The 16092-nt window shown below is 35.7% G+C and overlaps 1 protein-coding gene across 1 annotated transcript; it reads left to right on the forward strand.

Moving 5' to 3' along the window:
* The first annotated feature begins 12006 nt into the window (after positions 1 to 12006).
* Positions 12007 to 15710, forward strand: LOC110800232 (23 kDa jasmonate-induced protein). Its single transcript, XM_022005532.2, has 3 exons — positions 12007 to 12109; positions 12644 to 13100; positions 15378 to 15710. Exons 2-3 carry the CDS (start codon positions 12660 to 12662, stop codon positions 15597 to 15599), a joined length of 663 nt encoding a protein of 220 aa, XP_021861224.1. The 5' UTR covers positions 12007 to 12109; positions 12644 to 12659; the 3' UTR covers positions 15600 to 15710.
* The last annotated feature ends 382 nt before the right edge of the window (positions 15711 to 16092 follow it).

Below are 16092 nucleotides of genomic sequence, written 5' to 3' on the forward strand. Positions count from 1 at the left end.
ATGCTCGTGTGGAGTTTGTGTTCACATACGAAACCTAAATTGTATAGGATTTGTTTGATGATTAAATTCCTAATCCTAAAAGGATAAAATTAATTAGTTAGAGTCCTACTAGGATTCTAGTTTAACTAATTAGTATCCTAATAGGATTCCAGTTCCTTTTCCATACCTCTATAAATAAGGGCCTAGGGTCATTATTTGCGGAGACGATTGAATTATTCAAAGGGTAAGTTTTTGAAATAAAATTAACCATACACTTGCAAACACTAGCCGAAATTCCTAGTAACCGTAAGGGCGATTCTAGTTGGTCTAACTTGAGGCGGATCCGGACGTACTGTGGACTATCTACGGAGGGACGACATTTGGAGTCCTAAAGACTTGTTCTTGTTCGGTTCGGGCGCAGCTAGGGAAGGCACGCTACAACATGTATGCATCAATTCTATGCTAAATGATTATGTGAATATAATATGCTTTCCTGGCTTTATGGTTTTTCCGCATGATTTATGAATTGTCATATGTATCATAACCTAACAAAGCCCTCAGGCGAGCTCGCGCTAAGCCACAGGCAGCGACAAGCAGCAGGGGCAACCAGGCGCGAGTGCCTATGCGCTGCGATGCCTCGTGCTTGCGCGTTGGGCCTTGTGCCTTCGCGTGGCGGCGTTGGTGCATTGCAATGCACGTCGATGGGCTGGGCATTTGCCTAGCCCACGATGCACATAATTGTGCAGTTTTTGCTTCGTTTTATTTCAAGGCCCAATTTTTGGGCTTTGGGATTAATTTTGCACGAAGGGGCTAACGGTGGACTTTTAAATTATTTTTATTTTATTTGACTTGGGTCGGGCCGCGAGTTTAAATATTTAAAATTATACAGTCCAAATTAAAAATTGGTTTAAGTGGGAGCCGTTTAAATGAAATTATTAAAAATAATTATTTTTAATTATTTTTCGTAGGGCACCATTATGTTAATTAAATTAAATTTTTATTAGAATAATTCTAAGGGTTAATAATTCGGAATTGATTAATCTTTTTGGTCGCGTTTTACGTGAACGTGATTTTTAAATAAATCATGTAAATACTTGTACATTTATTTGGGCAATTCGTTTTAGGACACGAATGGATGAATGCATAGAAATCATTTTATATATTGCAGGTATTCAAGGTGACTAGTATGGCCAATCTAGAAAAGTTAAATACGGTCTGCATACTGTTCTATCTTTGAATGTAAAGTTTTAAATATGGTACTGCGTACCATTGAAGTTTTGATGTAATAATTAGGTTATTATTATTATTTCAAGTTCTTCTAGATTTTTAGAACTTTAAGTTAGCTTTTGAATGAAGTTCAAGATGATGCCAAGCTAACAAGGTGAAAGGAAGATTAGATGCTTCACGACCAAGTTTTGGGCCATACTAGTTCACCAAAGTTATTTATGCAATTATATATATTGAATGAATGTATATTATGCATGAATGTTGTTTGTATGTTTGATCAGATTTAGTTCACTAAATAATCAAACCAACATATAAACAACTAGGTCCAAAGTAATATTGAGTTTATAATTGCCTTCCAAATCAAGCACTTACAAAAATCTAAGGATCTAAGGTAGTAGGTTTCCACCAAAGCGAGGTGCTATTTTAGTATACTTAGATAGTAAGGCATCCCAAAGGAGCACGTTGATTGTGGTTGCAACTCAAACAATATTGGAACATATTGTGGCAAATGGATAAATTATGGTATTAATTTATTAACCAAGAGTAATTTGGAGATTACTAGAAATTGGTTTTTGCTTACCTAGAATCTTAAAAGACATAAGTCAAGCCAAAGCATGCTTAAGGATTTAGGACTATTAGGGTCTTGGAATCGTTTCATTCATTATGGACCATGTTTTATTTTGCATGAATGAAATGTTTAATAGCTTTAATGATAATTCTTTTATTCAAGTTATTAAAGTATGATAATTGTTTTCTTTGCTAGTTCATTTTGTAGATTTGTAAATCTTCAACTTTATTGCGTTCGGATAATAGAACTGCGATATTTCCTCGATCGATTGTAAACTAATTTTGAGAGAGATTCTCAAAGAAAAAGAGAATGAGAGCGTATCTTCAATGCTATTTTCTTATAGTGATCTTTGTGGTTGTTTTCAAACTAAAATTTGAATGGTAGACCAATTAGACATCATATATTCAGAATACTGGGTGGTTTTGGAATAATGAAGTATTGAGTTAAAGGCTCGTGTATAACCAATGGTTAACAACCAATTTTCTTTTGATTCAATAAATGAACTAGACTCATTGGATGTTGTCATTCAAAGTGAATAAAAGAAAGGGACTTTATAAGCATAAAAAAGTAAGAACATTGAGCAAAGAGTAAAATCTTTTGGACTATAAGAAAACGTGCTAGAAAGGATAGGAAACGGGAACAAAAGAAATGAACTCAAAACTCTATTTCTACCTAGAAGTTTATGTTGAAGTGAAACGACTTAGCAAATAAACTCCTATGGTATTAGATTACCGCTTGAGGTTCTAACTTTGTTAGGAACTCAAATTCTGGGAGCTAAGTCTGGTTATTGACCTACAAGTGGGAAATGTAGAAAAGTTGTGCTACATTAATTGTAGGGTCATCATGTTTGTTTTAAAGTCCATCTAAAGGCTGGAACTTAATGGTATTATATTCCATTAATCATCATAAACAATTTCTGTTTAGACAACAGAAAGACTCACATTCAAAGTAAAGAAAAACATTCGTTGAGTGTTTATTTGAATGAAATGGTCATTTAAGGGTTGAGTCATATGATTGATTAATAAACAAACAAATCTTTTCACACTAAAAATTCAAAAGGTTCAAATGAAATATTTTGATTTGTGTTCCACATATCTTTGGCAATGTCATAGGACCATATCAACAAGACAACATTCTAAGATTCCATTGCATGGATTTTTGAAAGTTGACTAATTTAAGACACATGGGTCTTACTTGTTGAACATGACGTGGAAATGGACTATTGTTAGAAGTTTCTAGACAATTAAGTTCATGGGCCAAAGATGGATTTTATGACTTACCTATTTCACAAGAATTTGAGAAAATATGGCTATATTTACTCAAGGTGAAATATGTGAAATGCTTCAATGCGATTCACAAAAGGGTATAAATCAACTTGGAAAGAATTTTGGAACATCTAGGTTGGGTCAATTGATGTTTGCATGAGCCAAGAAAGATTATCTAGATCGTTTATATGGCATTATGACAATCGAAGCTCCATAAGAATATGGTATGTCCAAATGGAGAAATTGGAATCTATTCGATTAACGATAATCACGACTATTTTCCTACATAGTTTCTAAATGATACTCTCAAGTGACTATCACACTAAACAAAGTTGTCAAAGCTAAGGATAAGTTGTCATAAGGATTGAACTTCGACTCATTACATCTTTTCAGCATATATATATCTTGGGTTGCCAAACCCAGTGGGAGTTAGTTTTTACATCAAACACACTCAGGAATAGATATATGTTTCTTTATAAGCAACTCATAGAAACAAAAGGTATTGATTCTACCACAAATCTGAGAACATATGGTTGTTGCTCTAGATAATGTATTTTAGGAAACCATCATATTTCCAAAAAGACAAGTGGGAGAAAAATGACCTCAAAGTGACCTCAAAAGAACTTCGAGTCAAGCAACAAACAAATGTAGGATACTTAGGAGTCTTTGGAAAAGCTCCGTACTTAGAAGCCTTTGGAAGAGCTTCAGGAAGACTTTAGAAGTTCTTCAAAAGAATCCTAATACTCAAAGTACTTGAGTAATGTCTTTATAGACACTAACGTTTGATGTTCAATACCTAGGTAAATCGTATAAGGAATAGAATTCAACCAAGATAGATACATAGATATCTTGAGGATGAAAACTATGAAGACTTTGTAAGTGCTTCAAGGACATACGAGCTACGGGTTAGCTACGACGAATTAAAAATTCCCAAGTATGGTTTGAGGCCATCAGAAACTTAAGTATGGTTTGAGGCCATATAAAATGGTTTGAGGCCATTAAATCTGAAATATCTTCATCTTGAATCTATGATTTGGTTCGAGGCCAATAAATATATGATTTGGTTGATTTGCATAAAGGGTTCACTCAAATTGGTTGCAAACATGTTTTCAAAACATACAAAGATGATATTGTATACTCATACAAAAGAAAAGCTAGATTGGTGGTTAAAGATTATAAACAACTTCTCGGAGTTGATAATGTTGAAATCTTTTTCACCAAGTCAGAATGCTTGAATTATTTCGAATAAAAATAGCAATCGTTTCATATGGAAATATGACAATCGGAAAATGAAACACCTTCCTCAATTGGACTTGTAGAAAGGAATTGTGTACATCACACAATGTAAAAGTTTTGAATGCTAGATAAAAGAGCAAGCTTAAGAAATCTATTCATAGATTAAAGCATGCAAGTGGGAATTGGACCATATCTTTCAACAAGACTATTGAGCAATCATATCTTTATGAAAATATGGAGCATCTGGTAGATGAGGAGTTTAGTGGGAGCTAAGTCAAGTTTATTGGTTCTATATGAGATACATATCTCTCTATTGAAAGTGACATTCAAATTCTAAATGGTTAGATTTGAAAGTATTTGTCGATATTAGAACCATGGCGAAACTTAGAATACTGGGTTAAAGATCTATTGGATAGGATCTAAAGTGTTGTTTGGATTCTGTAAAAGTAATTACTAAATCAAACACAATTGAGAGACTCAAAAGAGACTCTCAACCCATGTGAGTAAGTCTAAGTAATGAATTCTTTCACTAAGTATAAAGCTAGGCTGTTATTACTGAAGTTAAACATGAAGGACCTTGAAGAAGTGCTTTCACCTTATATAACATGGCAATGCCAAGATTTTAGCAATATTCAGTATCTCTTGAAACAGAATAAAGCTAAAAGTTACATGGATAGATTTTAAAATGCGGATGGGTTTTGCATTACAATCAATCATGTATGATGTGATATATAGATCGCCAAGATAACTCGTGAACATTGGATCGTGACGAATTTATACCAATCTCTCTTGATCTAGATCAAAGATCATTAGAATAATATCAAGAACATCCAATACATTTGGACATGTAGGATGAGCACTTGATAAGAGGAAGTGAAGATGAACTAAAGTTTTGATGCTGCATGCATAGCCTAAACAAAAGTTGGATCTTGTTATTGGGCAAATCACAAACATACACGGGCAATTAGGCGTCGTGATTAAAAGGTGGTAACATAGGTTCTAAACCATATGTGATGCATGGAAAACTGAATCAATGATTATTTTTGAGGTTCTTAGTTGAAAGATGTATCTCCCACATCTCTGTGAACTGGTTGGAGTATCCAAAAGAATAGCATCATTTTCAATTCTACATAATTGAAATGAATTCATTATTGCCTAAGAAGCAATGAAAGGGGATTGTTTCTAATGGGAGTTCTTCAATGAACTCAGGTTGATCACAAGTCTGTTATCCGGATGATTTTCTATTTTAAATATGATTATCATTCTAAACAGCAATGAAAGACTAGATCATTCTATAAAAATATTCAATGATCTTTTCATCTTAAATCGAAAGGCTTTCAATAGAAAAGATGCTAAGAATAGCAAAGTATGATAAACTAAACCTCTGCATGGAATGAGATACAACACTCATATGCAGAAGTGGAATCAAGTTTGACTTCCATGAATGTTTTAAGTATTGGGTGAAAGGCTTATATCTGTAAAACATTAAATGCTTGAATTTGGGTTAGAGGCCCACAAATTGGTAAGCATTTGGTTTAAACATTTATCATTTGTGAAATTATATTTTGTAGTTCATTTAATCTTGGTTTAGTGTTAAATGAGAAAGTCCAAGTGATTCACTAGTGGAAAATGACTCATTTGCATCGCACATTTAAGGTCATTTGCGTCGCACATTGCGCGACGCAAAAGGTCGCGACGCAAATGACTAAAAGTCATTTGCGTCGCACAAAAGTGCGACGCAAATAACTCTCATTTGCCACGCACAATAGCTTAATGTCGTGGCAAATGACTTTTCAGCATGGTGCTGAAAAGTCATTTGCCACGCACATTAGCTTAATGTGCGTGGCAAATGACCTTTTGGCGCCAAACAAAATAAGTCATTTGCGTCGCACATTAAGCTAATGTGCGACGCAAATGACTTTGAATTTTGTAAAAAAAATAGGTTTCATTTTAATATGTATATATATATATATATATATATATATATATATATATATATATATATATATATATATATATATATATATATATATATATATATATATATATATATATATATATATATATATATTAAAATGAAACCTATTATATAGTGAGTTCAGCAAGGCAACGAGCAACAGTGCAAAAATGTGAGTTCTGAATACGACACACCAGTACGTTTTAGAGATGGAAAAGGCTTCCAAGTGGCTGAAAGTAGCACCAAACACTTGTAACAGACATAATATGTTCTTTTGGGGAACAGGGAAACCGCCACATATGGCTGTCTTAACTCATTCGATACAAGCATAACTGCATAATCACCTTGACTCATACTCTAGTGTTAAGTGTTAACAGAATAACTGATCTAGGCAAGAACCTAGAATCAAAATTAATCACTTCAACAGGAAAGCAATCATGTAACCATATGGGCAAACTGAAAACAAAAGACAAAAAGAAGAGCAGCTGCAGCTCAGTCCTTGAATAATCAGCTGCAGCTCCTAGAATGGAAATAAGAGCAGCCATCCCAGCAATCTCCTTCTTGCTACGAGTCCAAACAACAATAGCAGCTCCAACTATAGCACCTGCACCTGCAGCATTAACCTGCACAAGAAGACCTACTCAATTCGTATTGGATCAAGGGTCTCCAACTATTTTCAGTGTAGGCATATGCAGACATGCAGTACAGAATGCGCAGCTGATAAAATGAACAAGTAACAATAAGGAGTACTCCGTAATGTTAAGACTTAAGAGCATCTGAAATATTCTAATGAGGCGGATCAGCAGGACAACTGATTGCCTAGCTTTCACTAATTTGTTAAAAGCTGCTGCCTTGCAGCTAAACAGACAATAATTCACGGTTAAGTGTCTTGATCACCCCCATGTAGATATTCACGGTTCTTATCTTTTAATGTTACAATCAATCCATTTTGGGACTTATCACTCGAGACACGGATGTAATTACCAACAAAATCAACCTCATAAGTTAGGGAACTCTTTGGGTGGGTGGGTTGGGTTGTGGACGAAGTGATTTATCCTACGAAGAAACTCACATCTGAAAAATTGGATGTCCTAAACAGCTCTCCTAAGGCAAGCAGGTCATACATAAACGCTTCCAGAACAATAATAGTTCACAAAGAATATAAATAATGAACTTCAAAGTATAGAAATATTAAATCTATGCATATCATAAACAATTCAACAACAATTTTTTTTGACTTCAGCTGCTTGGTACAATTTCTTTCAGAAGAAACTTATTCTGGTTTAAGATCCAAAAAGAAAAATTATAGTTACTAATCACAAGATAGCAATGGCTAATTACCTGATTCAGTGCATGTTTATGGGTTTCATACTCAGCTGCAACAAATGCAAACACCTGCAGCAAAAATTACAGAAGCGCAAAAATCAAATTGAATTCAATTACCCCCCTTTTCTCCTTTGAATCCAATTGCACAAAAATCAGCAGTTCAGAGGAACCAAATTACGAAAATGCATGAGTAATTACATGAAATAAATCAATCAGATTAATCTAATTAAAAGATGAAGAAATTACGTTGTGCCCATCTTCTAAGAGGATGCGAGGGAGGGCGAGAGGTTCTGGGTTGTCGAGCAAGGCTGCACAAGCCAGGAAAGCGCGCGGGATCGCGCAAGTGTTGCGGGGATGCTTCGTAGTTACCCTGCTTCGTGCTGGTGGCTGGCTGGGGTGCTGGGGCCACTGAAGAACAGAGATGAAAGAGCAGGCCGATGGTCGACGGTGAGGGTATAAGCGATTACGCCGGCGCTGCAAGGGTTGATTGGCTGGGTTTTGCGTCACCGCCCAATTGATTTGGGGGTTTTCTGGTGCTGGGTTTTGTTTTTTCAATCCCGCACTATCTCTTTTGGGGTTTTTTGGTTTTATATTTCGAGATCGAGATGAAGATAGGTTGGTTAGAGGAGATTTCAGGTGAAGTCGCCGTTGAAAATGGAGTTTCTAGGAAGAGGATGAGAGAGAAAGTGAGGAGCTGAGCGGCGAAATTAATGTAGGGTTCTATCATATCTGAAATAATGTTGGAGGAATATGGCAGGCACTGCGTCGCACATTTGTTAATCTGCGAGGCAAATGACTTTGGGATGCCCCCAGAGTCATTTGCGTCGCAGATTAACAAATGTGCGACGCACTTGATTGAGTTATTTGCCTCGCAGCTTTGTTAATCTGCGACGCAAATGACTCTGGGGGGCATCTTAGAGTCATTTGCCTCGCAGTTTAACAAAGTTGCGACGCAAATGACTAAATTTTATTCTAAAATTTGTCATTTGCGTCACATGTTCAGAATGGCGTGGCAAATGCGGGGATGCAAATAAGCGTTTTTCTAGTAGTGATTCAAACCATTCAAATGGGATGTAAAGATGGATTCTTTGACAAAGAAACACCCATAAGTGAACTTGAATATTGAAGTCACAAAAGGATCCCTAATCCAGGTCATTGAAAGGTTGGACGACCAATGACTAATGAAGATTAGATTACAAGTTGATTTGTAGTTCTGCTTCTTGAACTAGATGGACTGGATGTCAGAAATCATTTGCATAGATACTTATTGGATCTTGTATCGGATTGACCATGAGAGCACTTTAAGAGAATAAAGTCATGTCATAAGTAGTTCTCATTAATGGTGATTGGAACCTATTCCTCAGAACCTGAGTAGTTATGGCTGCTTGTTTGAGAATTAGTTTGCTTTGATGCTCGCTAAACGTCGCACCGTAAAAGGAGACTATAAAAGAAGTTATTGGGCGTACTATGAATCAAAGTAAGTTGTTCATAAGTTACAAGAAGGGATTGTCCTCCTATATTTGATAGGATATGGTGTTGTTGTTGCACAAGGCCTCTCGAAGAGTTAGATACTGTTAAAATGCATGGCCGTGCTCAAAATGGTTAAGGCTTAACCTTCTGTAAAAGTCTAACAGTTGAACTAGTGATTCGAGAAACACTTCTGGACCTAATAAGGATGTCTTGGATCTTACCTTCTGTCCAGTAAGTAACACCAAGAGACAAAGGAATCAGAATGCACACTTGTCTGAATGACAAGTGGGAGACTAAAGGAAATATGTCCTTCACCCAAGGTGCATTACTCCAATACCAAGGTTCAGATTAATTACGAACAATTAATTCAGTGAGATCAAGTGATCTGAACAGCTGGCTGGAGCAATGCTTCCGATTGGTGAGTACTAATCCTAATTAGGCTCACAGCTTACTCTTGACTGAACCTATAAGGTCACACCATTGGCATGTAACAGATCATCGGATTAAATGAATAAGAAATTCATTTAATAGCTTTTCGAGAAATTAGTTCGGAAAAAATAATTATAGGATTTAACATTGGATCGTAAAATCGTATATCGTATTGTGTATATTTGTAAGCTAAGAGAGACGAATAATAGTATCGTACGAGATTGGATCGTCAAGTATGAAACGATAAATAAATTGTCGACGGATAATTTTATCGTAACACGAAAGCAACCCACGAGATGGAGCGCACAAGCGCAAGGCCCATGGGCGCAACGTGCATGACAATGCAGCGCTGGCCCATAGGCCTTGGCTGTGTAGCGCGCACAGGCCAGAAGAGAAAGGAGCAGCAGGCGCACGCGGCCCACGGCCCAGCTGTGCGCGCCTGCTGCTTGCTTTGCGTGTGGGCTTGGCCGGCCAACTTGGTTGGGTTGCCCACCAAGTTAGTTGGCTTGCTTATTATGACTACTAGGTTATTCTAATAACCTAAGTACACTTTTCAATCACATACAATTCAGATTGTACACACAACCCTAGGAGAAAAAGAGAAACCCTAATTCTCTCTTTGCCTCCATGAATGTGTTCTTCCCAAAATGAAAAATATCTTGAGTGACTTCTAAGCCATCGGTCTCAAGACAGATCTAAACGTGCCGGTGAACCAAGTAGAGGAACGACATCTGGAGTCCTTGTTCGTGTTCATGGTACGTTGAATCTAGGAAAAACACGCTAAAAACGTAAGTCTGCTTGATCTGTAGTTTATACATGGTTCCTGGCTTTGGGGATTTTTCCGCTGTGTTAATATGTTTTTAACTGTATTCCCTCACCAACTCCTTCAGTTGCACTTCATTGTGATTCGCAATCTGTTATTGTCGTGGCAAAAAACCATGCCTACAATGGGAAGAAGAGACACATTCGTTTGAGGCACAAGGTTGTCAAAGAATTGATGTCAAGTGGAGTGATATCACTAGACTATGTTTTGTCTGAAAGAACATCGCAGATCCGTTAACGAAAGGCCTATATAAGAAACTAGTTTTAAAAACGTCGAAGGGGATGGGCTTGAGGCCCATTTGATGAACTCCTACTATCTAAGAGTTCAAAGGGGAACATTATGTAATAATTCTGAAACACAAATTTTTGTTTTTGTCATTCCTTGCATGTTTATGATGTGCTTGCTACTATTTGGAACGAGATTGAGCATACGGCTCTTAATGAACCCATATCCATACTTTTGGTGGTGTGGTAAAGCTCACACTTGATGGGATTCACCTACTTAGGTGTGGAAGTAAGGTCATTTCCTATGAGAATTGCATGGGCTATATATTCTCTAGAGCACCTATGAGCATCCAGGTTATGGACGTATGGTTAGTATAAATACGTTACTCTTATTGGCGGAGATTCAGAATATTATACATGTTCAATTATGTGCTTTGAGTAACGGGTTTTTAACCTCCTATTAAGTTCAAAACGAAAGTCACTTGGTAGAAAAGAGATCCTAGCTTGAAAGTCACTAAGTGTTAATTCAAGTCACAAGACATTGACACTTATTCAATTGTTTGTTTTGCCCAGAAATTCAATTCCTTCATTTTCTTCTTTTTTCTTCTCATCTTCGGACCTGTGTGGGATTGTTGGAAGTACTAGTGAAAGTGCAAAATAAAATGAGTGGGAAAAATGGAAATGTGAAAAGTCTCACATGGAAAAAACACCAACTTCATTTAGTGTTTATATTTGGGGACTTGAGGGAAACACATGTATAAGAAAGCGTAAGAGGTGGCATTGGTGGACACACAACACACAAACGTGCGCGCGCGCCGGCCAATCGGGTTGGGCTCGGGGCGTGGGCCTTGGGTCTTGGTACTTGGTACTGGGCGAATGCGGTTCGCGGGGGTGGGGGTGGGTTTTGTGGGCCGGGTTATTCTTTTTGGTCATAAATGGTTATGATTAAGTCTAACGGTTAGAAGAATTAATCAACTCATTAAATATTGTAACTGCCCAATTACTCCACCCACTAATCGATTAAATCATCCACTACTTCTACTACTAGCTGTTTATGACTGTTACATGGTTCTTATATATACTTCCTCTTCCGTTTTTTATAAACACACAATCACAAAAACTATTCTCTGTATTCTTTCTCTAATTATCAAACACTCTTCTGTTCTAGGCAAGTATTCTGGTCTCCAATCGACGCTTGTGAGTGCATCGGAGGTAGCGCATAATTGTTTTCTAGATAAGTGGTTCGGCAACGACGCGACAAATTGTTCAGTTCGTATATACGTAATATCCAGCTAAGTTGTTCTAATTTTTATAGCTAAAAATTGATGTATTCCACCAATAATACTCGAGAGTTTTAGCAAATTAGGGCGTTAGATTAAAAACCCCCTTTTTAAACCTATGTACACAGTTACACTAAAAAACAAACTATTATGTATACAGTTTAAAATAGTATATCTGCATGTGTTTACGGTTTTACCCTTTCGTTTCTCAAAATTTATAAATATGCTTTCAAAGCCAAGCACTAATACTGCATACTACTGCAATCAACCATCTCCAAATAGCTTTTGTGATAGTCTCTTCTTTTTTTTCCACGTCAAACTTCAGGTGACTAAATGATTATCCAAATGTTTGTTTATTTTCAGTACTTAATACATCCTCTAATTTTTATATAATTACATTGCTATAAATATCTCTAGTTTTACATTACTATCTTCATTTTTTAAATGTTTTTTGTTTTCTTATTCGGGTGTTTGAAAAAAGGTTTTCTGTTTTTATTTTTAGTCATACATTTTTCCCACTTTCATGACATTTGTGTAAAAAAAAAAAAAAAATGATTGTTTATGTAATCGGGTGCTCAGTGTTGTGCACCCCTTTTTTTAATGAACATGTAGTTCAAATACAAAGAACACAACAATCATATTCAAAGAAGATATAGTTCACATTGCAAAGAACATAAAATATAATGTTCCACTTATACGCATATACGGAGTAGCAAATGAAGCATATAGTTTAAATTACAAAGAACATATAGTATAATGTTGGAACATTATACTCATTTTCCGCTTGTATACTCATTTTGTAATCTAAATTGCGATTTTTTCTATAAAAATATAACAATTAGCACCATGTTTGATGCAGGTGGGTAGAAAAAGAAATGGGTTCAAACGTGTTCGGAACTCCCATCACACAGGAGATGCTGAAATCAATGCCGGAATACCATGGGACAAAGGACAAGGACATAAATGCTCATAATCGCGCAGTTGTAGCGTTGGAGATGAAGAATGCGGAAGGAAAGGACACAAATGCTAGAAAATTCCTCAAGGCTTTGGAGCCTCGATTTGGGCTAGATACGATGACGATGTGCACGATTTACAATGCTACTGGGGATCCATTAACTCTGGTTGATGCTCATAGCTGGACGGGTCGGGTTTGCGAATCTCCTTATCCAATGATGATTTTAAATGGGCAATGGGGTGCGTTTTTGCACGGCAAACATGCAGATGGACATAGCTCTGAAGCTGTCGTTGTGTACAAGGGAAATAACCTTCACTGGGTGTTATCATTTTCCAACCTTCGGACAAATGTCACCAACAAGGTATTTATTATCTTCGTCCCTCTTTCTTTACTGCCTTATTTTTCGGGTATTGATCGTTTCAGAATGGTTGTTGGTTCGTGTCATATTTGATTCATAGTCCATACGCTTAAATAAAATAATTATTATATTTCCCGAAAAAATAAAAATGAATAGCTATTATTAGATACATTTTAAATTTGTTGGGTTCGTTCGTTATGGGTCGGCTCAAATCGGGTCGGGTACATTTGAGGTAAAGTTCAGGTCTCATATTAGATAATTCGAATCTGATAATCGAGTACGAGTCAGTTTCGCTAGATATACCGGCGAAGGGCAAAGTGGAAGGATATACAAATGGTTATTGTTGGGAAAATGCTACATGTACACCTAGTGTATAAGATTTTCTTGTACACCACCATTAATTTGTTAACACATCATCAAACCCTCTAAAATTGTGAATAAAAGCCAATAAATATGTCATTTCAACCAATATAAAAGCATGGTGTATAAAATATCTTATACACTAAGTATGCATGTAGTAAGATCATTATTGTTGTATGGACTATAGAGATTTGAATAGGGAACGGAAAGTATGGTTAAAAAAACAAAATTTTGAAAAAGTAACAGGGTGTGTAATTGTCACATAGGGAGGGAGGCTACATCGCTGGTAACCAGCGACATAATTACCCCATACCCGGGGTAAAATGGTAATTTCATCTCACGAGTTGAAAAGTCAAACAAAGTACTACATATGGGCAACAATGACAGTAATTAGTACAACAATGACGGTATTTTAATACAACAATGACAGTATTTATGCAAACGATGACAATACTTATATAACACTTGTATACATACTTTTATCCATTCATTTAAGTGGTCTCTTTACTTTTTATATTTCATTACAGTTGTATACATAATTTCCTTTTGTTTGGTGATTGTGACAGTATTTTAATACAACAATGACAGTACATATACAACAATGACAATACTTATATTAGAAATGACAGTATATAACAAGTTAACAATACTTTTACACATTTATTTAAAGGTGGGCCATGTTTCTAATTTTTTTTTTTTTTTTTTAAAGTGGGTATGGGGTCCTTATTTCGCTGGTTACCAGCGATATTGACAACCTCGTCACATAGGTACAAACAATCACCTTTTAACTTTTTTACTGGCCCAATATAAAAGATATCTTACCAAGTGGGATATTGACAAAGTGAGACCGTTTAACAGTTTATAGAAAATCGGTTAACAATTTGATAAATAGAATCAATATATCAGAAAAAGCTACTTCCTTTATCTTTATCTTTATCTTTTTTATCTCTATCTTTATGTTTGTCCTATCTTACTTTTCACGGTATTCAAAACACTAGTTAAACTATAAATAACTCCTGTTATATACTACTCCTACCGCTTATTTTTGCTTGTTACGTTTGGACTTTTACACGTTTATTAACGTATAGCAAAGATTTTTTTTTCTTTTTTATTAAAAAAATAAACTTAAGTAAAACCCTAATCCACTAATCATTACAACAACCAATAAGATTGTTTTATTCATCAAAATGAACCAATAATGGAAAAGCACAAAGATTGCTAACTTAACATACTTAGGAAATTGTAAAGAAATTTAATGAGTTCAAAAAATTGGAACAATTAAAATTAAAAACTGGCACAAAAAATGATAGTATAATAAGTATATAAAAATAATATTCTCCCACGTAACAAACATTTTGAAACACCTTAAAAAGAATACGTAATAAACAAAAAGAAACGGAGGGAGTAGTAGATTCTTTTTTAAAAAATTGATATTTTAAGTTATGTATTGAACTCTATCTAACGAGATCTCACATGAATAATATTACTTTTTATGGTTATTAATAATCCATGTTCAAACGTTTTAACATTTTGACCATAAAAAATTTAACGGGGTAAACCCTCCGTCCCAAAATTATCTTCCTGCTTTTCTAAACGAGCGTCCCAAAATTATCTCCCTGTTTCTAATTTTGGCTACTAAGGTCCTCACTTTCTCATGTACTATATTAATTAAAATTGAATTGAAAACCCTACCCATGTACTATATTCCACTTGTCCCATGTACTATATTCTCTTTCACATGTACTTTATTCCACTTTTCCATACAACTCTATCATCATTTGTACTTTATTCCACTTTTTCATGTACTATATTCCAATTTTCTTAAAATCCGTATTTTTGGTCAAACAGGAAGATAATTATGGGACGGAGGGAGTAAGAGTCGGAGGGAGCAGATATTAACAACTTCAATTATCATTGCAGGTGTACACTGAAATTTCCGAATCACGACATTATGATGACCAAGAATGGAAAAATATCAAGAACAGTTTGGATAAGGGGAAAACGACGCACAAAAGCGAAGGGAACAACAGCGAAACGGTGGACAGGGCTTTAATGTTCGCTTCTATTGGTGATATTTCAATATGCGAAGTCGAGGCAATATTGACTACTCCTAAAGCCCTTAGTGATCCTGGGTATCACTAGTAATTAGTAAATGTAATCTATTATGAGAAACATTGGCCAACTTTTGTTGTGTTCGCTTGCTTACGATTTTGTGTTACTTTTTTATTTCAATTATTCTCGATTCAGTCACTAGTGGAAAAAGGCTCATTTGCATCGGTGAATTTGCGTCGCAACCATAGACATGCGACGCAAATGAAAAATTTTAGCTTTAATTTTAGTCATTTGCGTCGCAGTATTACTAAACTGCGAGGCAAATGACTTTAAAATGTTCTTAAAGTCATTTGCGTCGCAGATTAGTAGAGCTGCGACGCAATTGAGTCACTCATTTGCCTCGCAATATTACTAAACTGCGAGGCAAATGACTTTAAAAACCTCTTAAAGTTATTTGCATCGCAGTTTAGTAATACTGCGAGGCAAATGAATTTGAAACTTTTCAGAATTTGGTTTGGCACTCACCTAGCTATTCTCACTTTGCTCTAACCTAAATCGAATGTCTGCTTCTCCTTTCACTGCC

Source organism: Spinacia oleracea, chromosome 6 (assembly GCF_020520425.1).
Source record: "Spinacia oleracea cultivar Varoflay chromosome 6, BTI_SOV_V1, whole genome shotgun sequence".
In the NCBI taxonomy this organism is placed as follows: Eukaryota; Viridiplantae; Streptophyta; class Magnoliopsida; order Caryophyllales; family Amaranthaceae; genus Spinacia; species Spinacia oleracea.

What these genes read in the sequence shown, in the direction of transcription:
- LOC110800232 (XM_022005532.2), top strand. Translation starts at nt 12,660, where the DNA reads ATGGGTTCAAACGTGTTCGGAACTCCCATCACACAGGAGATGCTGAAA. An exon ending in GGACAAATGTCACCAACAAG is followed by an intron (nt 13,101 to 15,377) that starts GTATTTATTATC and finishes TTATCATTGCAG; the next exon opens with GTGTACACTGAAATTTCCGA.